This window comes from Cicer arietinum, chromosome 6, assembly GCF_000331145.2.
Source record: "Cicer arietinum cultivar CDC Frontier isolate Library 1 chromosome 6, Cicar.CDCFrontier_v2.0, whole genome shotgun sequence".
NCBI lineage: Eukaryota > Viridiplantae > Streptophyta > Magnoliopsida > Fabales > Fabaceae > Cicer > Cicer arietinum.
Window position 1 is genome coordinate 70,329,950 of NC_021165.2, and position 17,675 is coordinate 70,347,624.

A 17,675-nucleotide genomic window follows, 5' to 3' on the forward strand; every position below is an offset into this window, starting at 1 on the left:
TATTTAAATATTTAAATTCTGAATTTGATAAAATTTGCATTATTTTGAAGATGATAATTAATTTTATGGGTTTTGTTTGAAAATTTTGATGAATTTTTGTAAAAAATAAAATAAAAAATAACATTGTTGACATTTCAAAACATAAAAGATCAAATTGTCACTTAAAATTAATATAAATGATCAAATCAGAAAATAAATAAATAAAGGATTAAAACATTAACTGAAATTAAGTTAAGGGACCGCGAATGCTATTTAACCTATTTTATGTAAGTTATCTATTTTATCTTTTTCTTTTTTAAAAAAAAAATAATTTTTTTTACTCCACTAAATTCAATTTGAGTTTCACAAAACTTAAAAAAAAAGTTTTCCAAAATAAAAATGTGATTTCAAAATTTTGAATATAAAAAAAAACTTGAATTTTTTTTCCATAGTTCAATTTCTTTTAGAAAACTCAAACTGTGTTCTGAAAAACTATTTTTAAGTTTTTCAAATACATTTGTATACTAAAATTATTTTTTTAAAAATTTTCTGGAATATAAATGTGTGACACCAATTAAAAAGTTTTATTTTATTTTTTAAAAAAGAATAAAGTTGGATTTTTAATTAAAATGTAGGGGTATAGTGCAAAAAAATTCTATTTCTACTAACATCGAAACAAAACTTGTAGTATTTGAAAACTAGCGAACACTTGTAGTATTTGAAAACTATTAGCAAAAGTGTCTATAATTCTTGTGAAGATGTGAAAGTACAAAAAATTGTTTTAGATGTCATATTATTGTTCAACCATGGATAGTTACTTCCGTACAATAGTTAAAATTACCGCACTTAAAAAAATTACTTCAATTTTATTTTTAAAATTACACATTGATAAATCTATTCATGTACGCTCCACATCTTCTCATACATAAAAGAGTGCACCATTAAATATAGAATAATAAGAAATTTTGTGATTGTAGAAAATTAATCATTGGACCTGGTTCAAGTTTTATGACTCTTAATAAAAAAATTTTGATGAAATTGGAGCCGAAGGGATACCTAAGGCATTTTAAGATTTTTTGTTCTTGTATATTATGCTTTATTTTATACTTATCAAGTTGAATCAAAATATCGGTGAATTTGAATTAAATTTAGTTCCAGTTGAAAAAAAAATTATTTACAAACTCACGTCAAAATTTAAATTAATTATTTTCAAGTTGAATTAATTCAAATGAAGTTCGACTCATTATACTTATTTTCAACCATAGATAAACTATATGTACTTTTATAATCAATGATTTATCTTACCTACTTTTTTTAAATAGAAAAGAGATGATTCTAATAGAACCTTTTGAGAATCCCTATTGTATTCTTCTCTTGTTCATGAAATTTTGTTTTAGTAGCTAGTTCTTTTGTGTGGATATAATACTTTATAGAAAAGTGGATTTGATTCATATTATTGTCTATATGCTTTTCCGGATCTTATGCATTCCGTACAGAAGATTTGGACGGGCTTGTTTATTTTTTTGTACAACTATTTGAATGGGCTTTTTAGCTTTTTTAATTAAATGTTATTTAGCTAGTTGCCGTATTTGAGAAGTCCACGCATTCTTCAGAAACAATATTAATTAAAAAAATATTAATTTAATTTTATAATTCAAAATTTTAATTTTATAATTTAAAATTCAAAATTTTAATTTTAATTATCTGATCTTAATCAAATAATTACTGATGTTCCAAATATGTGAATTGAGAGACTTTTACTGCAAGAGAGTCAGCTAAACTATTTTAGCAAAAATCTTTCTTGGTCAACTATATAATTTCTGTTCATATGTAAAAATTGCATTATGATTATGTAAATTGTAGAGTTTTTTTTTATGTAAAAAAGAATTGTATAAATTTTTAAAGTAACCAATAGTGTATAAATTATAAATATACTACAAGAATATTAGAGACTATATATTTGGTTTAACTAATTTTTTGCCATTGCCATATTTTTCTAAGAAGCAAATATAATATTTTTTTTATACAAGAAGCCAATATCATTGTTGATCCTAGAGGGCTATGTGTAAGTACTCTGACGTCCAAATTAATAGAAGTTAGGGGAGGAAGAGGTAAATGAGTAATACTTACCTAATTATGGATGCAAGACCATATTTATAGGAATCAATGGCCTTGATTGGTGGGGTGCCAATCCGGCGACTGCAACAGGTTGGGCCTAAGCCCGGCCTAAGCCCGACATGGAAATATTGTCCATACAAATTTATAATTTTAATAAATATGTGATAATATCTTATTGGTTAGAAATATTATTGTATAAGGAGTTATATGATTTACTTGCTCCATAATGAATAATAAGAAAAAACAAGGCAAGTTAAACATAATAAGAAAGCTAGTTGATCATATTTAGTCTATGCAATTATAAAAAATGTAAGTCTATTGTCTAAATTACTCTCCATAAACAATAAATTGAATAATTAAAATAGAAAAATAAATTAAATAAAGTGTATTTTAGAGATTTCATCATTAAATAGGAGAAAAATTGTTAATTTTTAGATTTAAATATGTGGGGTGGTAGTGAGGAGGCCCGTAAAATTCATTGGATCAAATGAGATACGGCCTATCTTGAGCATGACAAAGGTAGGTTAGGAGTCTAAAACTTGCGTATATTTAATGTTGCATTATTGAGTAAATGTTTGTGGAGGCTTAAAACTGATAAATGAGTGTAATGGTTTAATGTCCTTTTTAGTAAGTATGGGTGTTTTAATGGAGAAATCTATCGTCGTGCATCTTTGCGGTGTAAAGATATTAAAAGTGTGGGGTTGATGGGGAAATTGGTTCTTATAGCACTTAACGAGTAGCATAAGTAATGGAGAAAATGCATTGTTTTGGCATGATATGCGGGTGGATGAGGGACCTTTAAAGACTAGGTTTAGTAGATTGTTCGGGATAGAAATACAACAATGGCAGATATGTATAGGATGGGTAGCAAGTTGAGGGGATTGGGTGGAATTGGCGGCGTAGCTTATGTGATTGGGAGACATAGTTATTGGCAAATTATGTTGCGTTGTTTGCTTCTATTCATGTGCAGGTTGAGGACATAGACTTGTGCTAGTGGAACAAATCTCACTCATAACTATATTATGTAAAAAAAAAAAAGGCATATAAAACGTTTGATGTAGAATGTGGGAGATGAATCTATTGATTTTTTGGAGTTTATGTAGAACAAACTAGTGTGTTAAAGTTTCAACTTTTGTGTGGAGATTGTTGAACAATCGACTTCCTACAAAGGACAACTTGATGGCACGGGGCACCGTTTATCAGGTTTCTAGTTTATGCATTGGAGAATATGGTAAGGAAGAATATTCTAGTCACTTGTTTTTTGAATGTCCGATATTTGGCACAATGTAGGTCGCTTATTTGGGTGGCTAGGAATCCAAGGCACATTTTCAAATGTTGCGTAAACTCATGCTCGAGAATTTGGAGAGTTAGGTGGCTTTGATGGGAAGCATTGTGTCTTCTTTAATCTCATTTGGCTAGCATTGTTTGAGTTTTGTGGAAAGTGAGAAATCATATTCTTTTTTGTCATGAGTCTTTTGGTGATCATCGTGTGATGGAGCAAACTAAAGTGCTCAGTTGGTGTTGGCTAAAATACAATGGATCTGGATTTGCGCACAACTTCAATCAATTGTGGTCACGTCTTTTATGTTGTTTACCTTTTTTAAGTTGTTACAGTTTTATTGGTAGTAATTGTTTGGGGCAGACAACCGCTAATGTTCACTTTGTTAAGTTGGAGATGTAATGTATAACTATCGCTTTGTTTTGGGTTTTGTCACATCTTGTCGTTTTATGCTAAATTATCGTATTGTGTTATTTGTGACACCCTAAACCCAAATTGAAATAAAAAATAAAATGCACTAGTTTTGAAAGGGATTCGCAATGATCCCAAAATAAAGTATAAAAATTTCTTTTAAAATATAAGGCCCATAACGTCACACTTACACAAGACTTTTGCATAAAAAGATCAAATATAACACAATTGATCGATAGAGTTTACAAAACATAAATTAGCTCATAACTCAATAAAACACAACAAATTACTTTCACCCAGTATCACCTATCAGAGCATGGGTCACCAACCGATAACCTGAAATAACTACGCTCTCACAAGCACCAAACACAAGCAACGAATGGTGAGTTTCGAAAACATGTAACAATATAAAATAATTAAGAAGAATACATAAAATAAATATTAAACACCGTATCATATCAAATCACAATCAACAAGAATAATCGAGGTAAAACATTGATATAATCCACAACATCAAGTAAGTCAACACACAAATCAAGTAATGTTATACATGCTATTGTACTATAGACTCTTCCTTTTTCTTTGATACCATTGTAACTATGAAGTACTTGGTTATGAGGCTTGATATTATGCCACCACGTAAGTGGAAAGACAATTCAAATTGACCATGTCCTCATAGATCCCATCAACTCAACATGAGACCTACATACGCGACAATTTAGGTAAACGTGTGTTGCATGATAGCTCTCGGCATTTGGAGGGATACCTCCAAGTCACCTAGGAATTTCCCATTCGAATACCTCCAAGGTCTAACAATCTTGCCTTAAGGGTCAACAGTAGACCGCCACGATCAAACTTATTCAGTTGTATTTCCCCAACATCACTAGGCTTGTCAGATTCTATTTATATGATGACAAAATAATCTCCACTTCAAAGAAATAAATAATGTAGCATATGATATGCTGATGTAGAATGACTAACACCAATGAAATCACAATAAAACTCTCTAAAAACTTAACTTTCAACTTAAGAAAATTTTAATTTTTGTAATTTAATTAATGATATATAAATAATTTAATGCATCTACATGTTTCTATATCATGAAATCATTTTCGACATCATTTAAAAGTTGTTAAATCATTACGTTTTAGTTCTAAAATATGAGGGAGGGACTATAATTATTGATTTTTATAATGGATGGATCAATTCGGTGAATTGGTGAAAATAGATAAATCAAAACTGCAATTAAATTTATATTCTATTATTATTTAAGTAATATTTTTTTAAAAAAAACAAAAATTAAAATTAAATTTAATAATTAGTTTCAATAACTTTTTTCATATTAAATTTTAAAATACATGAAAATCCTATGTCAAAAGATCTACTTTATCATTTTATATATGCACTAAGATATCTTCAGTCCAATCACTAAAGTATAATAAAATTTATTTCACAATAAAATAATAATTATTGAAAATTATTTTATTTATTTAAAAAAAAATCATTACAACGAAAGTAATTAATAAATACATTTACCAAAACAACAATAAATATAAAATTCAAAAATTATTTTCAAAAATATATAAAGTCAATTATTAATACAACTCTAATTTAGGAGGAAAAACCTACTCTATGATCATCTTACTTTATGTACGTTATTATTATATATAAAGTACAAAAATTCACTTTGAAAGGATGTGAAGAGTCAACAAAATCTAAACAAATTAAAGAATGTGAATAATAATAAAATTGAGATACTAAAAATATGTAAGTATCAGTCATATTAATCCCTGAATTTTATAAATCAACAATCAACAAATACATTTTTAAAATTGTAAAATATTAATATTATTATTTATAAAATTTGTATTATTTTGACATCCTTACCCTTTTATTTTTGTGGATAATTGTCACATCCACATCTAAAATGTGGATTTTTATAATCTTACCCATAGTAAGTATTCTTTGCAACTACCCAATAAATATGGTCCAATTATCATCCTTGTTAGTCTCTCAACTCATCTTATATAATGGATCTTAGTTCTGTAGATGACTTCATTGGTATTCAAGTGACCAAGAGAGATAATGAGGGAATTCATCTTTCCCAAACAAAGTCAACATGCTCTAAAAATGCATTAACTTTCAAGCACCAAAGAGAATATTGTGTGAAATTACCACTTATCGCTTGTGTACTTATTATCTACTATATGAACTACAAGCTTGTTCCTCAACCTCACCTACTATTCATATATTGTGACAACTTAATTGTCTAATTATCTTAGCAACAAATCCTGTTTTTCATTCCATAACAATACATTTTTAGCTTGATATTTACTTTGTGCATGGCAAGGTTCAAGATAAATAACTAATGAATCAAATGGTTGGCACTAGCTAGATATATTGCTCCAAAATAAAAGAATATCAATATCACACGAGTTATTACTTATTATATATCAAAGTTTCGTATTCAATTTTATTTTGTCAAATAATTTATGTTTAATTACAGTTTTGGTCCTCCTATTTTAACTGAATCACGAAAATAGTTATCCCATTTTATTTCTCCTCAATTTTGATCTCTAAACAGAATTTTGGTTTAAAATTTAATGAAATTTTATTTTTTTGAATTTATTTAAGTCACATTATGCCTCAAGATCTCGTGTTGCAATAATTTTATCTGAGATCTATGATCATAAGTGGTGTGACTTAAAAAAATGACATTTCTTCAAGTTTTGGACTAAAATTCTGTTTAGAAAATCAAAACCGGTAAGAAATAAAATAGAGGAACTATTTTCGTAATTCAGCTAAAATAAAGAGGGACTAAAACTGCAATAGTTTAGTACTCTAAACTTACACATTTTAAATGTGAAAAGATAAAAAATCTTGAATTTAAATATGAGTCTCTACATATCAATGTCCTTGAATTATGAACTGAATTGTACTTACGAGACAATTTAAATCTCTTATAACACAAGCAAACATCACATGATATGATATTTGTTTTCTTAATTCATATATATATCTATATATGAAATTGAGTTGTTCAATTTGGAACACCCTTTATGAATACATGCTTTCTTTTAAGGGATGAATACATGCTATATATGATTAAATGTAAATTGATTGATTATTCAATTTGGAACACCAGCTGCAAGCTTAGCCCTTAGGTCCTTTCGTAATATTTTGCCTGAGGGTGACTTAGGAATTGCATCAATGAAGAATACTCTGTTTATTCTTTTGTAAAACACCACCTGCATACCGCAAAATACACATAATTACATTTTTGATGCATTGCTCTAAACATTGAAATTTCTATAATATTTTTACATTATGAAAAACTCAAATGTTGAATTTATCGAAACATAAATACCGATAAATTTAAATTGAATTCTCTCAAACATAAATTTATTTTAGAAAATTTAATTTAAATTTTCAAAAACAGATATAATATCTATTAAAATCGACTGTATTAAAAGTTTTTGAAAACTATAAACTTATGCATTGCTCTAATTTTGAAAACTATCTTTTAGCATATGCATCGCTCTAGTTTTGAAAACTATGAAATTTTTTATCGATAACTTTTTTTAATTTATCCACGTGTTTATTGCTATATTAAAATTGATTAAATTAAGAGTTTTGATACACAGATAATATATCATTCAACTATTAATGATTAAATTTTAATAGTATCAAAATATATTATTTTTTAATGTACCGTCAAAATCTTTTTATTTATTTTAAGTTTCACGGAAAGGTTTCTAAATTAGGTTTTTTATTCAAGAAAAAGTGGTAAATGTATTCTTTGAAAACTTAAAAATTGAATATTATGAAACTAATTTCTATTTTCAATTTTGAGATTGTTAGAATAAAAATGTGTTAATTTGAGTTTTCCAGAACATTTCATAAAGTTTGCAGATAACACCATTTTTTGTTTTATTTCTTTTTGTGTCTGTATTGTCTATTTAAAAAAAAAACAGTAAAATGGATAGTTTGATAAAAATATAGGGTATACTGAGATGGGGTATGAAGTAAAATTTAAGGACTTCTTTTATGGACCTAAAGCAATAGTTTTAGTAGCAACGTTATTGGGCTCGTCCTAATTATCTCTTATTTTTATATTTGTCATGAGTTAGTCTCATCTGAAAATTTAAAAATTCAGTAAATGTTGTTAACCGGAAATTTTATTTTTAAAATTTTTGGTATTGAAAATTTCAAATTTTCAGTCGAAACTCTTGAAAATTTCCAGTATTATATGTCACGTTATTTAAAATATATCATATCGTTATTTTTTAATATAATAAAAAACTAAAACTATTTGATTTTAAAATTAAAAAAATCATAAATTAATAAAATTGTAATCAAACTTAATTTTTATTTACCTGTTTGGAGACGAACTGCTTAATTTCATCCTCAGTAGTATTTATTTGACTATTTGATTTCACTACAAATGCAACTGGGACCTCACCAGCTGCTTCATCCTTCATACTAAAAAAAACAAAATATACATATTTTATTAATTTATAATATAAAATATTTTTATACTTTCTTTTAATCAAAATCTATTATATTGACTTAATATATTAATTATTCATATGTCATTAAAAAAAATTGTAAAATACTCACGGAACGACAGCAACATCATAGATTTGAGGATGAGAGAGAATAATAGCTTCAAGTTCAGCTGGAGCAACTTGAAATCCTTTGTATTTAATCAATTCTTTGAGTCTATCAACAATGAATAATTCATCGTCATCATCAATGTATCCAATATCACCTGTATGTAACCATCCTTCTTTATCTATTGTTCTCTCTGTTGCTTCCGGGTCATTTAGATAACCTAAATTAAGGTTTAACATGTCACATAAAACACTTTGTTAAAATATACTTCAATTTTAACTTTCTCATAAAAAAAAGTACTTTAAGTTAGTTTACCATAAAAAGTACTTTAACTTTCTCATAAAACACTTTATGTATATATATATATATATATTATTTATTTTCACAATCCTAGTGGTCTACTAAAGTGGACTTATCAAATAGTACTATAAAGGTGGACTTTCTCAATATTGGTAGGTGAAAATATGTGTATATACTTTGACATGCAATACTATGATTCATATGTCATGACTTTTCTATGTTTAAGCTTTGAAAAATTATTACTACTATGAGGCCTAAACTAAAGGTAATTAACCTTATTTGGACATACATACCTCAAGTCTTCAACCTTAGTCAAAAGTGGGTATAGATTTAAAAGGACATTTTCGTTAGCAGAGGACTTTAGGCTTCTAATGTTTGGTGTGGACATTTTACCCCTAAACTAAGGGTAATGTTGTTTTAGTATATTAACCAATCTTTTAGAATTATCTCTCCTAATATAATAATAGAGTTTTAGTATGGTACAATACCTTTCATGATTTGGTCACCCCTAATACAAATTTCACCAGGTTGATTACGAGGCAAAGAAGAATCATTTTCAGGATCAACAATTTTCATCTCAGCATTTCTAACAACTGTTCCACATGCACCTGCTTTCACATCTATTGGTTCTTTTGCAAATGACAAACACATTGTTAACACTGGACCTGCCTCTGTCATCCCATATCCCTGTAATTAATCTTATCAACACTCTATTGCAACATTATAATACAAAAACATATCTTAAAAAATATTTTAAATAATATAACACTTTTTTATTTTAGTAAAAAAAAAAAAACAATTAAGTACCTGTCCAAGTTTTGCTTTGGGAAATTTGGCCCTAACAGAATCCTCAAGTTCCTTACCAAGTGGGGCCCCACCAGATTTCAAAACTCTAATTGATGAAAGGTCATATTTATGAAGGTCAGGTGACTTAGCAATAGCCAAAACAATTGGTGGCACAACAGGAGCAATAGTGACTTTATATTTATTCACATGACTCAAAAATGCATTAATGTCAAACTTTGGCATTAATAAAATTGCAGCTTTGGCTCTCAAACCACAAAGCAAAACAGAGTTGAGTGAATAAATGTGAAACATTGGAAGCACACAAAGTATCACATCTTCTTTGTGGTAATAAAGATTTGGATTTTCTCCATCAACTTGTTGTGCTATGCTTGTTACCAACCCTTTGTGTGTTAGCATCACACCTTTTGGTAGTCCTGTTGTTCCAGATGAATAAGGCAATGCAACCACATCATCAGGGTTTATTTTAATGTTTACCTGTTCAAATTTACAAAATTAGATACAATTTAATTACACTTTAAGTTCATATAATAATTAAGAATATTAACTACACTTTTAGTACGTGAGTTACTATAAAAAAAATTAAAATAACGATAAAAATTAAATAAAAAATTAAATTTTTATCGTTATTTTAATTTTTTATTAGTAGTAGATTGAAATCTATCACACACCTTGTGAATAAAACATTTATATTAGCCATATACATTTATATTAGCCATATACTAATATTGGTAATGTCGTTACTAGAATCAATAAAAAAAATTTATATATTGCGATTGCAACTGCAATTTAAAAATATGAGTAGAATATTTTAGAATTTGAATCGATTTTAACATTACCTCTTTCATTTCATTCTCGTCGGCTTGAGCTAGATCACGAAAATGTATGTGATTCTCTAGGGTAGAGTCCAATTCCGAGTCAATGAATACAAGTTTGAGATGATCCAAATCCTTAACTTTGTCATAGTAACAAACTTGTGTTACAAGCAACTTGGCATTGGAGCCTTTTGCTTGTTTAGCAATTTCAGCTGAAGTGAAGAAAGGGTTGGCGGTGGTTGTTATTGCGCCACGAAAAGAAGCGCCAAGAAAAGAGAATACAAATTCAGGACAATTTGGTAGGAGGAGCATGATTACATCGCCTTGTCGAACGCCGAATTTGTCGAGACCAGAGGCGACTCGACGTGCGGTGAGTTCGACGTCGTAGTAGGTGTAGATTTCACCGGTAGGAGCATTGATGAGGCAAGGAAGTGATCCATACTTTGATAGATTTTCAAAGCAATATGAATGAAGAGGAAGGTGTTTGGGAATGTATATATTAGGAAGTTTGGACTTGAAAATGAACTCTTCTATTTTTTGTTGATTCATCTCCTTGTTCTCTTTTTTGATAGTCATTATATTTTTAGGTTAATGAAATAAATGTTGCTAGCTTCACCTATTCCTTGACATAGAACAAGATCTACACTTGTAATATAGGACTAGTTATGGTTAAGGTGATGTGAAATGTAGGCAGCCACATGGGAATTGGTTAAAGTTGATGGTGGTTGGTGAAGGACAAAATGGAGAATTTAAAAAATGTTGATAAAGGAAAATTTTTATTAAATAATATATGGTTGGTTGGTGAGGTATGAATTATGTAACATATAATGATGAGGAGGAGTTGGTGAAAGTGAATTTTGTTAAAATATGATTAGTTATGTACTTTGTTTATTTTCAAATTTGAGAAAATAAAAATTTATTTTTATAAATTTGAATTGAAGTTTTTAAAACATTCTTTATCTTTTATAAAAAGTAATATCTTGTTCGAGTCTTATGGAGAAAAAAAAATTATTGTAATAAAATTAAAATTCATGTTTTACATAACAATGAATAATTCAAAATTAAATCATTCATATATTTAACAACTAAAACTTGTTGAATCATAGAATCAAAAAAGAAAATCGTTAGATTGAAAATTAAAAATTTATATTTCAGTTTCTGTAAATGTATATTTTATTTTGTAAATTGTTTGATCAAAATTAATTTGAGTGAAAAAGTTAATAATTTTTTTTTAAAAGATGAAAATTAAAAACAAAATCAATATAAATTTGAAAATCCATTTTTGTTTTCATTAAAATCTGTATGGCACTTAATGGTGTCAAATCAATGGCCAAATAGTATTGGTGTTTTCTTTTTACCTACCATGAGACCATTTCAAATGGCTTAGAATGATCAAAGTGTGGATTGAAGTCTCTTTCTCCCATTTGGACGGAATTCTACCTTCTTATCCTTTTCACCTACCACGCCATCATGTGGGCTATAATCATTCTCTATTTGTTAAGTGGGCCTTGGCCCATCTACTTCTCTGGCTTTGATGCCCACTGGGCCTTTACTTCAACTTTCATGATTTCTCTTTTTCGCATAAAATTATAGACATAATGATCTCTCGTATAATAATTGGATTCATCAATCAATTTGCACAACAAAAAATTAAATTTATAATATTGTAATAATACTATAGTTCATAATAAAAAGAAAGGAAAACACAGGTATAAAAACCAATATTTTGAATGACTTTGGAGAAAAAAAATTAGATATTAAATCAAGCAATTGTTGTTAATCTATGTGTTATGAGGGTTAGTAAGATTTCAACCTTCCATGAAAAATGAAAAAGAGAGTTTTTTGGTGTAAATGAGAAAGAAAGTTTAGAACAAAATTAAAGGGAGAAATGATTTAGGGGTAAGAAAAAAAGATTCAGATAATTCAGTTCCTTTAAATTATGAGGAGTTATAGATCATATACAATGTTATATTTGTATTTATTGTAACATTTATCTCGTGCAGTTTTTTCTGATTAGATGCGGCTTTTTATTTATTTAGTAAATATTCATGAGTAAAAAAATTAATATTTATGGTATTAAATATGAAATAAGATAACAGACAAAAATTCTGAAATAAGATAAAACTCTTTTGTCAAAAAATCTAAAACACATAATTAAATTATAATTAAACATTATATACGTTAAATGAATCAAAACCAAACCTTATGTCGATGTTAATGAACTTAATAAATATGAAGGTATTAGCTAGGTCGATACGGTTTGTTGGGAAAATTTTCAAACTTATCAAAGTATTTACATCCTTTATTATCATTTTATTATTTTTTCTTAGAATTTAATTATTATACATAGGCATGTTTTTTTATCTATTAGTTATATGTTGTAAGGACACTTGTTAAGGAACTAGAAATACAAAATTTATATTACGAATGCATAGAAAATTGTGTTTTCAAATTTTTAAAATCTTTAAATTTTTTCTTTTCTACGTAAAATATTCTTAACAAATACCTTTAGCGTTACCCATCACCTATAAGTAAAATATCCACGATGAAAATTTATGAGTGGGAGGAGAGAAAGTAAGTGTCTTTGAAAAATAATCCTTAAACTACATTGCATTGATTGCTTGTGTTCAAGACAACATATCAATAAAAACAATAATATTTTCTACAAAGGTGAAATAAGTTTAAAAAAAACAGAACAAAAGATACAAGAAATTGTTACTAACTATTAAAAAGGGAGAACTTAACCTTAAAATAAATATGATATATGCATCCAAGGGTGCAGTGTTTCTATTCTCCCAATGGAAAAGGTTATGCAAATCTACAATAATCAAATTCTTTTCCAACAACCCACTTCATCTCTAGCTCAAGCAGCTGAACACACTAAAGGCAAAAATGATATAGACAAATTTGTTAATAGGAATCCTCCCTTAAACCTGAAGCAAAATGTGGGCAAGAAAGAAATCACTGACAGCACCATCAATGCGACTAAAGTCCCTACAACAAATACACTTCGTTGCATCAAATCTAGTTAAAGAAAATATTACAGTAGCATATTTTAACTCTAGAATAAAAAATTTCATGATATATAAGCATAACTTTAGTTTCATTTTATTAATATATAAAGGGTTTGATTGGCAATTTGCCATAGATCATGGTCCTAAATTGTGGTTGTGGTAGCGATTACAGTTTTTTTTATAACGAAAATTTAGAATAGTGTCTCAGTTCAAGGTAGGGAAGACTTTAAGGCTCACTAAGCACTCAAAAGGATTTACATTTGCCTCTTTCGAATGAGGCTAACGGAGTTCGAACCAGTAACCATTGGATCCAATGTCTGTTTTTATACCATTAGATTGTGCGTTAACCTTGATATTGTGGAAACATTCTACAAATATAGTTGATGCGGCCACAATTGTGGCTGCAATGTTGCTGTGTTGATCTCTAAAACCTTTACATTGCAGCCGCAATTACACTTGTAGACTGCAATTACACTTACCTTATCTTTTTTTGTAAGGTTAGTGTAACCAAAAACCAGTCTATGGAACAATATTTGCACCACATATTATCTGATAAAATTATACTAATGTGATATAATTTTTGTAATCCATCGAGATTTAGTGACGTACCTGTACAACAATGCATTGGAACCGATTCTTCTAATAATGGAAAAGTACTTTCCGTGGGTCGAGTTGACCGCTACAATAACTTGAAGGAACTGCAGAAATTTCTTGCCTTCCTTTCCACTCTTCACCAGGTTTGAGAGTAATTGCTTTTTCTACACAAGCAGACTGAACACACAACAGATGTTTGTACTCTTCATCCCCTAAATCAGATATGGTCTTTGCTTTCTTGTCCCATGGGTTCCATACAACTACATAGAAAATTGGACATTACTAATAAGAGACCCGTGTATAGATATACTCAATCATTCATTTTCTATACTCTTCCATTTTGATCCTTTTTCACCATCGTATCACATATTTCATCATAAATATTGATAAACTAACCAGCATCAGGAAGCCCATCTTTCCGCAATACGAAAGTTCTCTTCCTTTCGTGGTCTATGATAGCAATTTTTGTGGGAGTGCTCAAGTACACTTTGTCCACCTTCATCATCAAAGAAACAAAAATTCAATGTTACATAGTTGAACCAATAAAAAATAACAACCCAAGAAAATAATCGATTGATAACATATACTCACTTCAGATTCAAATACTATAGCATCCCCTTGTTCTGTAAACCGTTCTCTATTCTTCAAGTTGTCTAGATAATCCAGTGTCTCTAGTCCTTCTATTCGAACTTCACTGAACATATGCGAGGTGAAAGTTAGCTTGCATTTGCAAATAACTAGTGCAATTCACATATGTCAGAGCAATGCAATTCTGCTATGACATTAGACATGGCCAAATGCAAACATCAATGCTCAGATATTTTACCAATTCTGAACATCATTTATTAGACGATTGGAAAAAGTTGTTACAAAGTAGAATTAGATGGTAATGACTAATGAATATCTTCATATGTTGCTATAAATAAATGAGGACTTGGCGTATCCGAAAGTTCATAAAATGTAAAATATAAGCGTGAATTGCTTTTAATTTTTCATAAATTAATATGAACACTTGAACTATTAAAAAAAATAGTCATTGACCATACATCCATATTCTATGTATGTGCTACAACAACATTAGAAAGTAAATATAACTTAGAATTGAATGCCACAACAAAAAACCTGATATCGGTAACATAAAGGTATGTATGATAGGCAAATGTGAAGGCAAAAGATTTTCCATCTGTATTTGTATTTCGAATACGTGATGTCAACATTAAATCTCCTGTAGGTCCCAAAGCTATTCTCAAGCGAAACTCATATCTACAAGTAATTATGATAAAACATTCTTTTAATCCAAAAGTTATCATTCCAAAATATAAAACATGTACAAGTGCAATAGAAAGAAAGAGATATTAAGAGGGTGAGAGAATATTAAGCTCACTTTTTTGACAGTTAAACAAGTAATTATTTATGTTCAGCTATATACCTGTGAGGCCAATTCTTTGTATCATCTCCAGAGTTTTTAAGAAGCAAATCAATGAAAGCTCTATTGTTGCTATTTGTTGGAAATGGAGGGGGGTTAGGATCTAAGGTCCACAACTTGTTCCTTGCAAATCCATGTTGTTCAAGAGAACCAAGATTTGAGAACTGCATATGGATATAAAGTATTTAAAGAAATAAACTACGAATGAAAACATAGAGGCTCGAGAAGATACACGTACTTGAGGAAAGCAAATTGGAATGCCTCCGCGTATAGATCTTGGAGGATTAAAATTAGCCTGCAGTGATTCATGTTAAAAAAGAATTAATGAGTTTCGAAGACCCAAACAAGAGAAAAGAGCTATATGTATATGCAAGGTTTAATGACAAGTTGAATTCACTGATACAATAAAAAATATTATTAGAATCAAACTGAAGACAAATAGAATTCAATTGACTCCTATAGTTAGGTTCCTGATACCATTCTCCTATGGCCTTTCTATATGATTTATCTAATGTCACAAACTTGTTAGTGACAACAGTTTTTCTCCCTCTCTTTGTCTCTCCCATGCCTATCTATTCCTGCATTGTCTTTGTGTCCATCTCTACATCTACTATGAAAACTAGCATATACTCACAATCACAATAATGAAAGAAAAATTTCTCAAAAGATAAAAGTCGCCAACTTTATGTACTTGACCAAAGACATATATCTTGTGTATCACTCAACACTTTAGATTAAAAGTGTCTTCGATGTCACCATGTCAACATCACCGATACATGTGGTTACTTTTAATCACTTCTATTTTCTTAAATTATTATCAGTGTATATGTGTTAGTATTGTATCTGGTATTTGTGTCTGTAAAGGTGTTTAAAAGCATATACATCCATAAAGAGTTGTGCTAAACAGTACGAAACCTTAATTCACGAAATTTAACGATAGTACATCAAACTAACCATACATGGTTATATCATTAAAATCAAAAAGGAATCATGGATAGAAACGTAATGATGAATTCATCGTGATTAATTTCGTGAGTTTCGTCTGGATGGTTTCCATAACATCTAGCATTTCTCATCCATAAAAGCTTAAAGTGCCATAAATATTAATTCGTTTTAGCATTTAACCCATCAAAACAAAAACGATGTCACTTCTTTTTTAGACACTCATATCATACATATAGTTGACACTAATTAAAATGTTCATTGAAAGCTTCATTAAACAAAGACATTTTTGCCACATTTGACAACATAATACATATATTTATTCTTGAATATCATCAACAAATACATAAATTCCTTGTTTATTTTCCAAATTTATCAATCAAACTCAACCACAAATTCTACCAGGAATGTTGCATGATAGGATAATAATATAAATTAGTTGGTTACCTTACTACTGACAAATAGCAATTCTTCCCCAAGTTCATTCTTCCATGATGTAACCTGTCCCCCATATAGATACACCTGCAATTCAAAACCATTTTCTTATAATATAAATTAGATTAAATATATTTATATAACCACATTACCCCGCCAATTAGCGGTGCGTTCTCCTCTCTCAACCGAATTTTCTCCATATAATTGGATTGGAATTATATGTATATATATATGATGATATGTTGATGGATCATAAATGAAAAATAAGATAAATAGATAAGCATGCAATGAATTATGGATGATGTAAATTGTGAAAATGAAAATGCAATTGAAAATGGAAAAGAAGAATAAAAAGAGAATTGAATCGAGAATGATATACCTCAGCAGAGAAGCCACGGTTTTCTCTAAGAATGATCTTCTCCAATCCATTAATGCCCATACAGTGTTGAACGTAAACCGGTTGTCGAGACATCGTTCTCTTCTCTCTCTTCTTTTTTTTTCTCTCTCTCTCTCTCTACAATGGAAATGGAATTCTCTTCTTTCGTCAATTTGTACCTTTCTCAAACTTTATATATAAATAGGCTATGGATCATCAAGAGAGAGAGTTATTTTTTTTCATACAAGAAAAGTGTTTTTCTTTTCGTCCTTTTGAATTTGCTGGGACACACATTTCAAACACACTTTTTTTTTTTTTAATGTCATCTTATATAATTCACATAATTGTTAAGTATGTGACTTATAATTATCAACAAAATTAAAAATCAATTATTATGTATTTTTTCAAATGATTTTTAAATGTGTAATCATTTTGTTACATTTTTTTTTTAAAAGAATTTAAAGAAGTCTCGAATAAAAAATTAATTTAATTAGTTTTTCATAAAAAAATTAAAATTATAACTTTTTATAATAAAATTTTAAAAATATAAATTATCTTTGAATAGCTA

The 17,675-nt window shown here is 28.7% G+C and overlaps 2 protein-coding genes across 5 annotated transcripts; both read right to left on the minus strand.

Annotated features, from left to right (window-relative positions):
* Positions 1-6,648: 6,648 nt before the first annotated feature.
* LOC101509548 (4-coumarate--CoA ligase 1-like) lies at positions 6,649-10,961 on the minus strand. The gene is made up of 6 exons (XM_004507487.4): positions 10,345-10,961; positions 9,509-9,982; positions 9,190-9,388; positions 8,408-8,621; positions 8,164-8,269; positions 6,649-7,035 (listed from the first exon to the last, which is right to left on the minus strand). Exons 1-6 carry the CDS (start codon positions 10,894-10,896, stop codon positions 6,916-6,918), a joined length of 1,665 nt encoding a protein of 554 aa, XP_004507544.1. The 5' UTR covers positions 10,897-10,961; the 3' UTR covers positions 6,649-6,915.
* Positions 10,962-12,899: 1,938 nt separating this feature from the next.
* On the minus strand, positions 12,900-17,388 carry LOC101508799 (putative glucose-6-phosphate 1-epimerase). 4 transcript variants are annotated; one of them, XM_073369853.1, is made up of 9 exons: positions 17,111-17,388; positions 16,744-16,818; positions 15,593-15,649; positions 15,358-15,518; positions 15,051-15,191; positions 14,520-14,622; positions 14,325-14,424; positions 13,944-14,188; positions 12,900-13,200 (listed from the first exon to the last, which is right to left on the minus strand). In XM_073369853.1, exons 1-8 carry the CDS (start codon positions 17,201-17,203, stop codon positions 13,974-13,976), a joined length of 945 nt encoding a protein of 314 aa, XP_073225954.1. In that variant the 5' UTR covers positions 17,204-17,388; the 3' UTR covers positions 12,900-13,200; positions 13,944-13,973. The 4 variants fall into 4 exon arrangements, with proteins under 4 accessions (XP_073225954.1, XP_027192056.1, XP_004507542.1 ...); XM_027336255.2 differs by having other exon boundaries at positions 12,900-13,253; XM_004507485.4 differs by having other exon boundaries at positions 12,900-13,305.
* Positions 17,389-17,675: the final 287 nt, after the last annotated feature.

Bases quoted from the DNA above. Each gene is read 5' to 3' on its own strand.
- LOC101509548 (XM_004507487.4), bottom strand. From the start codon at position 10,896: ATGACTATCAAAAAAGAGAACAAGGAGATGAATCAACAAAAAATAGAA. The intron at 9,389-9,508 runs GTACTTAATTGT...GATTAATTACAG, and splicing joins CCAAAGCAAAACTTGGACAG to GGATATGGGATGACAGAGGC. The intron at 8,270-8,407 runs GTGAGTATTTTA...TGTTTTTTTTAG, and splicing joins TATGATGTTGCTGTCGTTCC to TATGAAGGATGAAGCAGCTG.
- LOC101508799 (XM_073369853.1), bottom strand. From the start codon at position 17,203: ATGTCTCGACAACCGGTTTACGTTCAACACTGTATGGGCATTAATGGA. The intron at 16,819-17,110 runs GTATATCATTCT...TTTGAATTGCAG, and splicing joins ACCGTGGCTTCTCTGCTGAG to GTGTATCTATATGGGGGACA. The intron at 15,650-16,743 runs GTAACCAACTAA...GAATCACTGCAG, and splicing joins TGCTATTTGTCAGTAGTAAG to GCTAATTTTAATCCTCCAAG.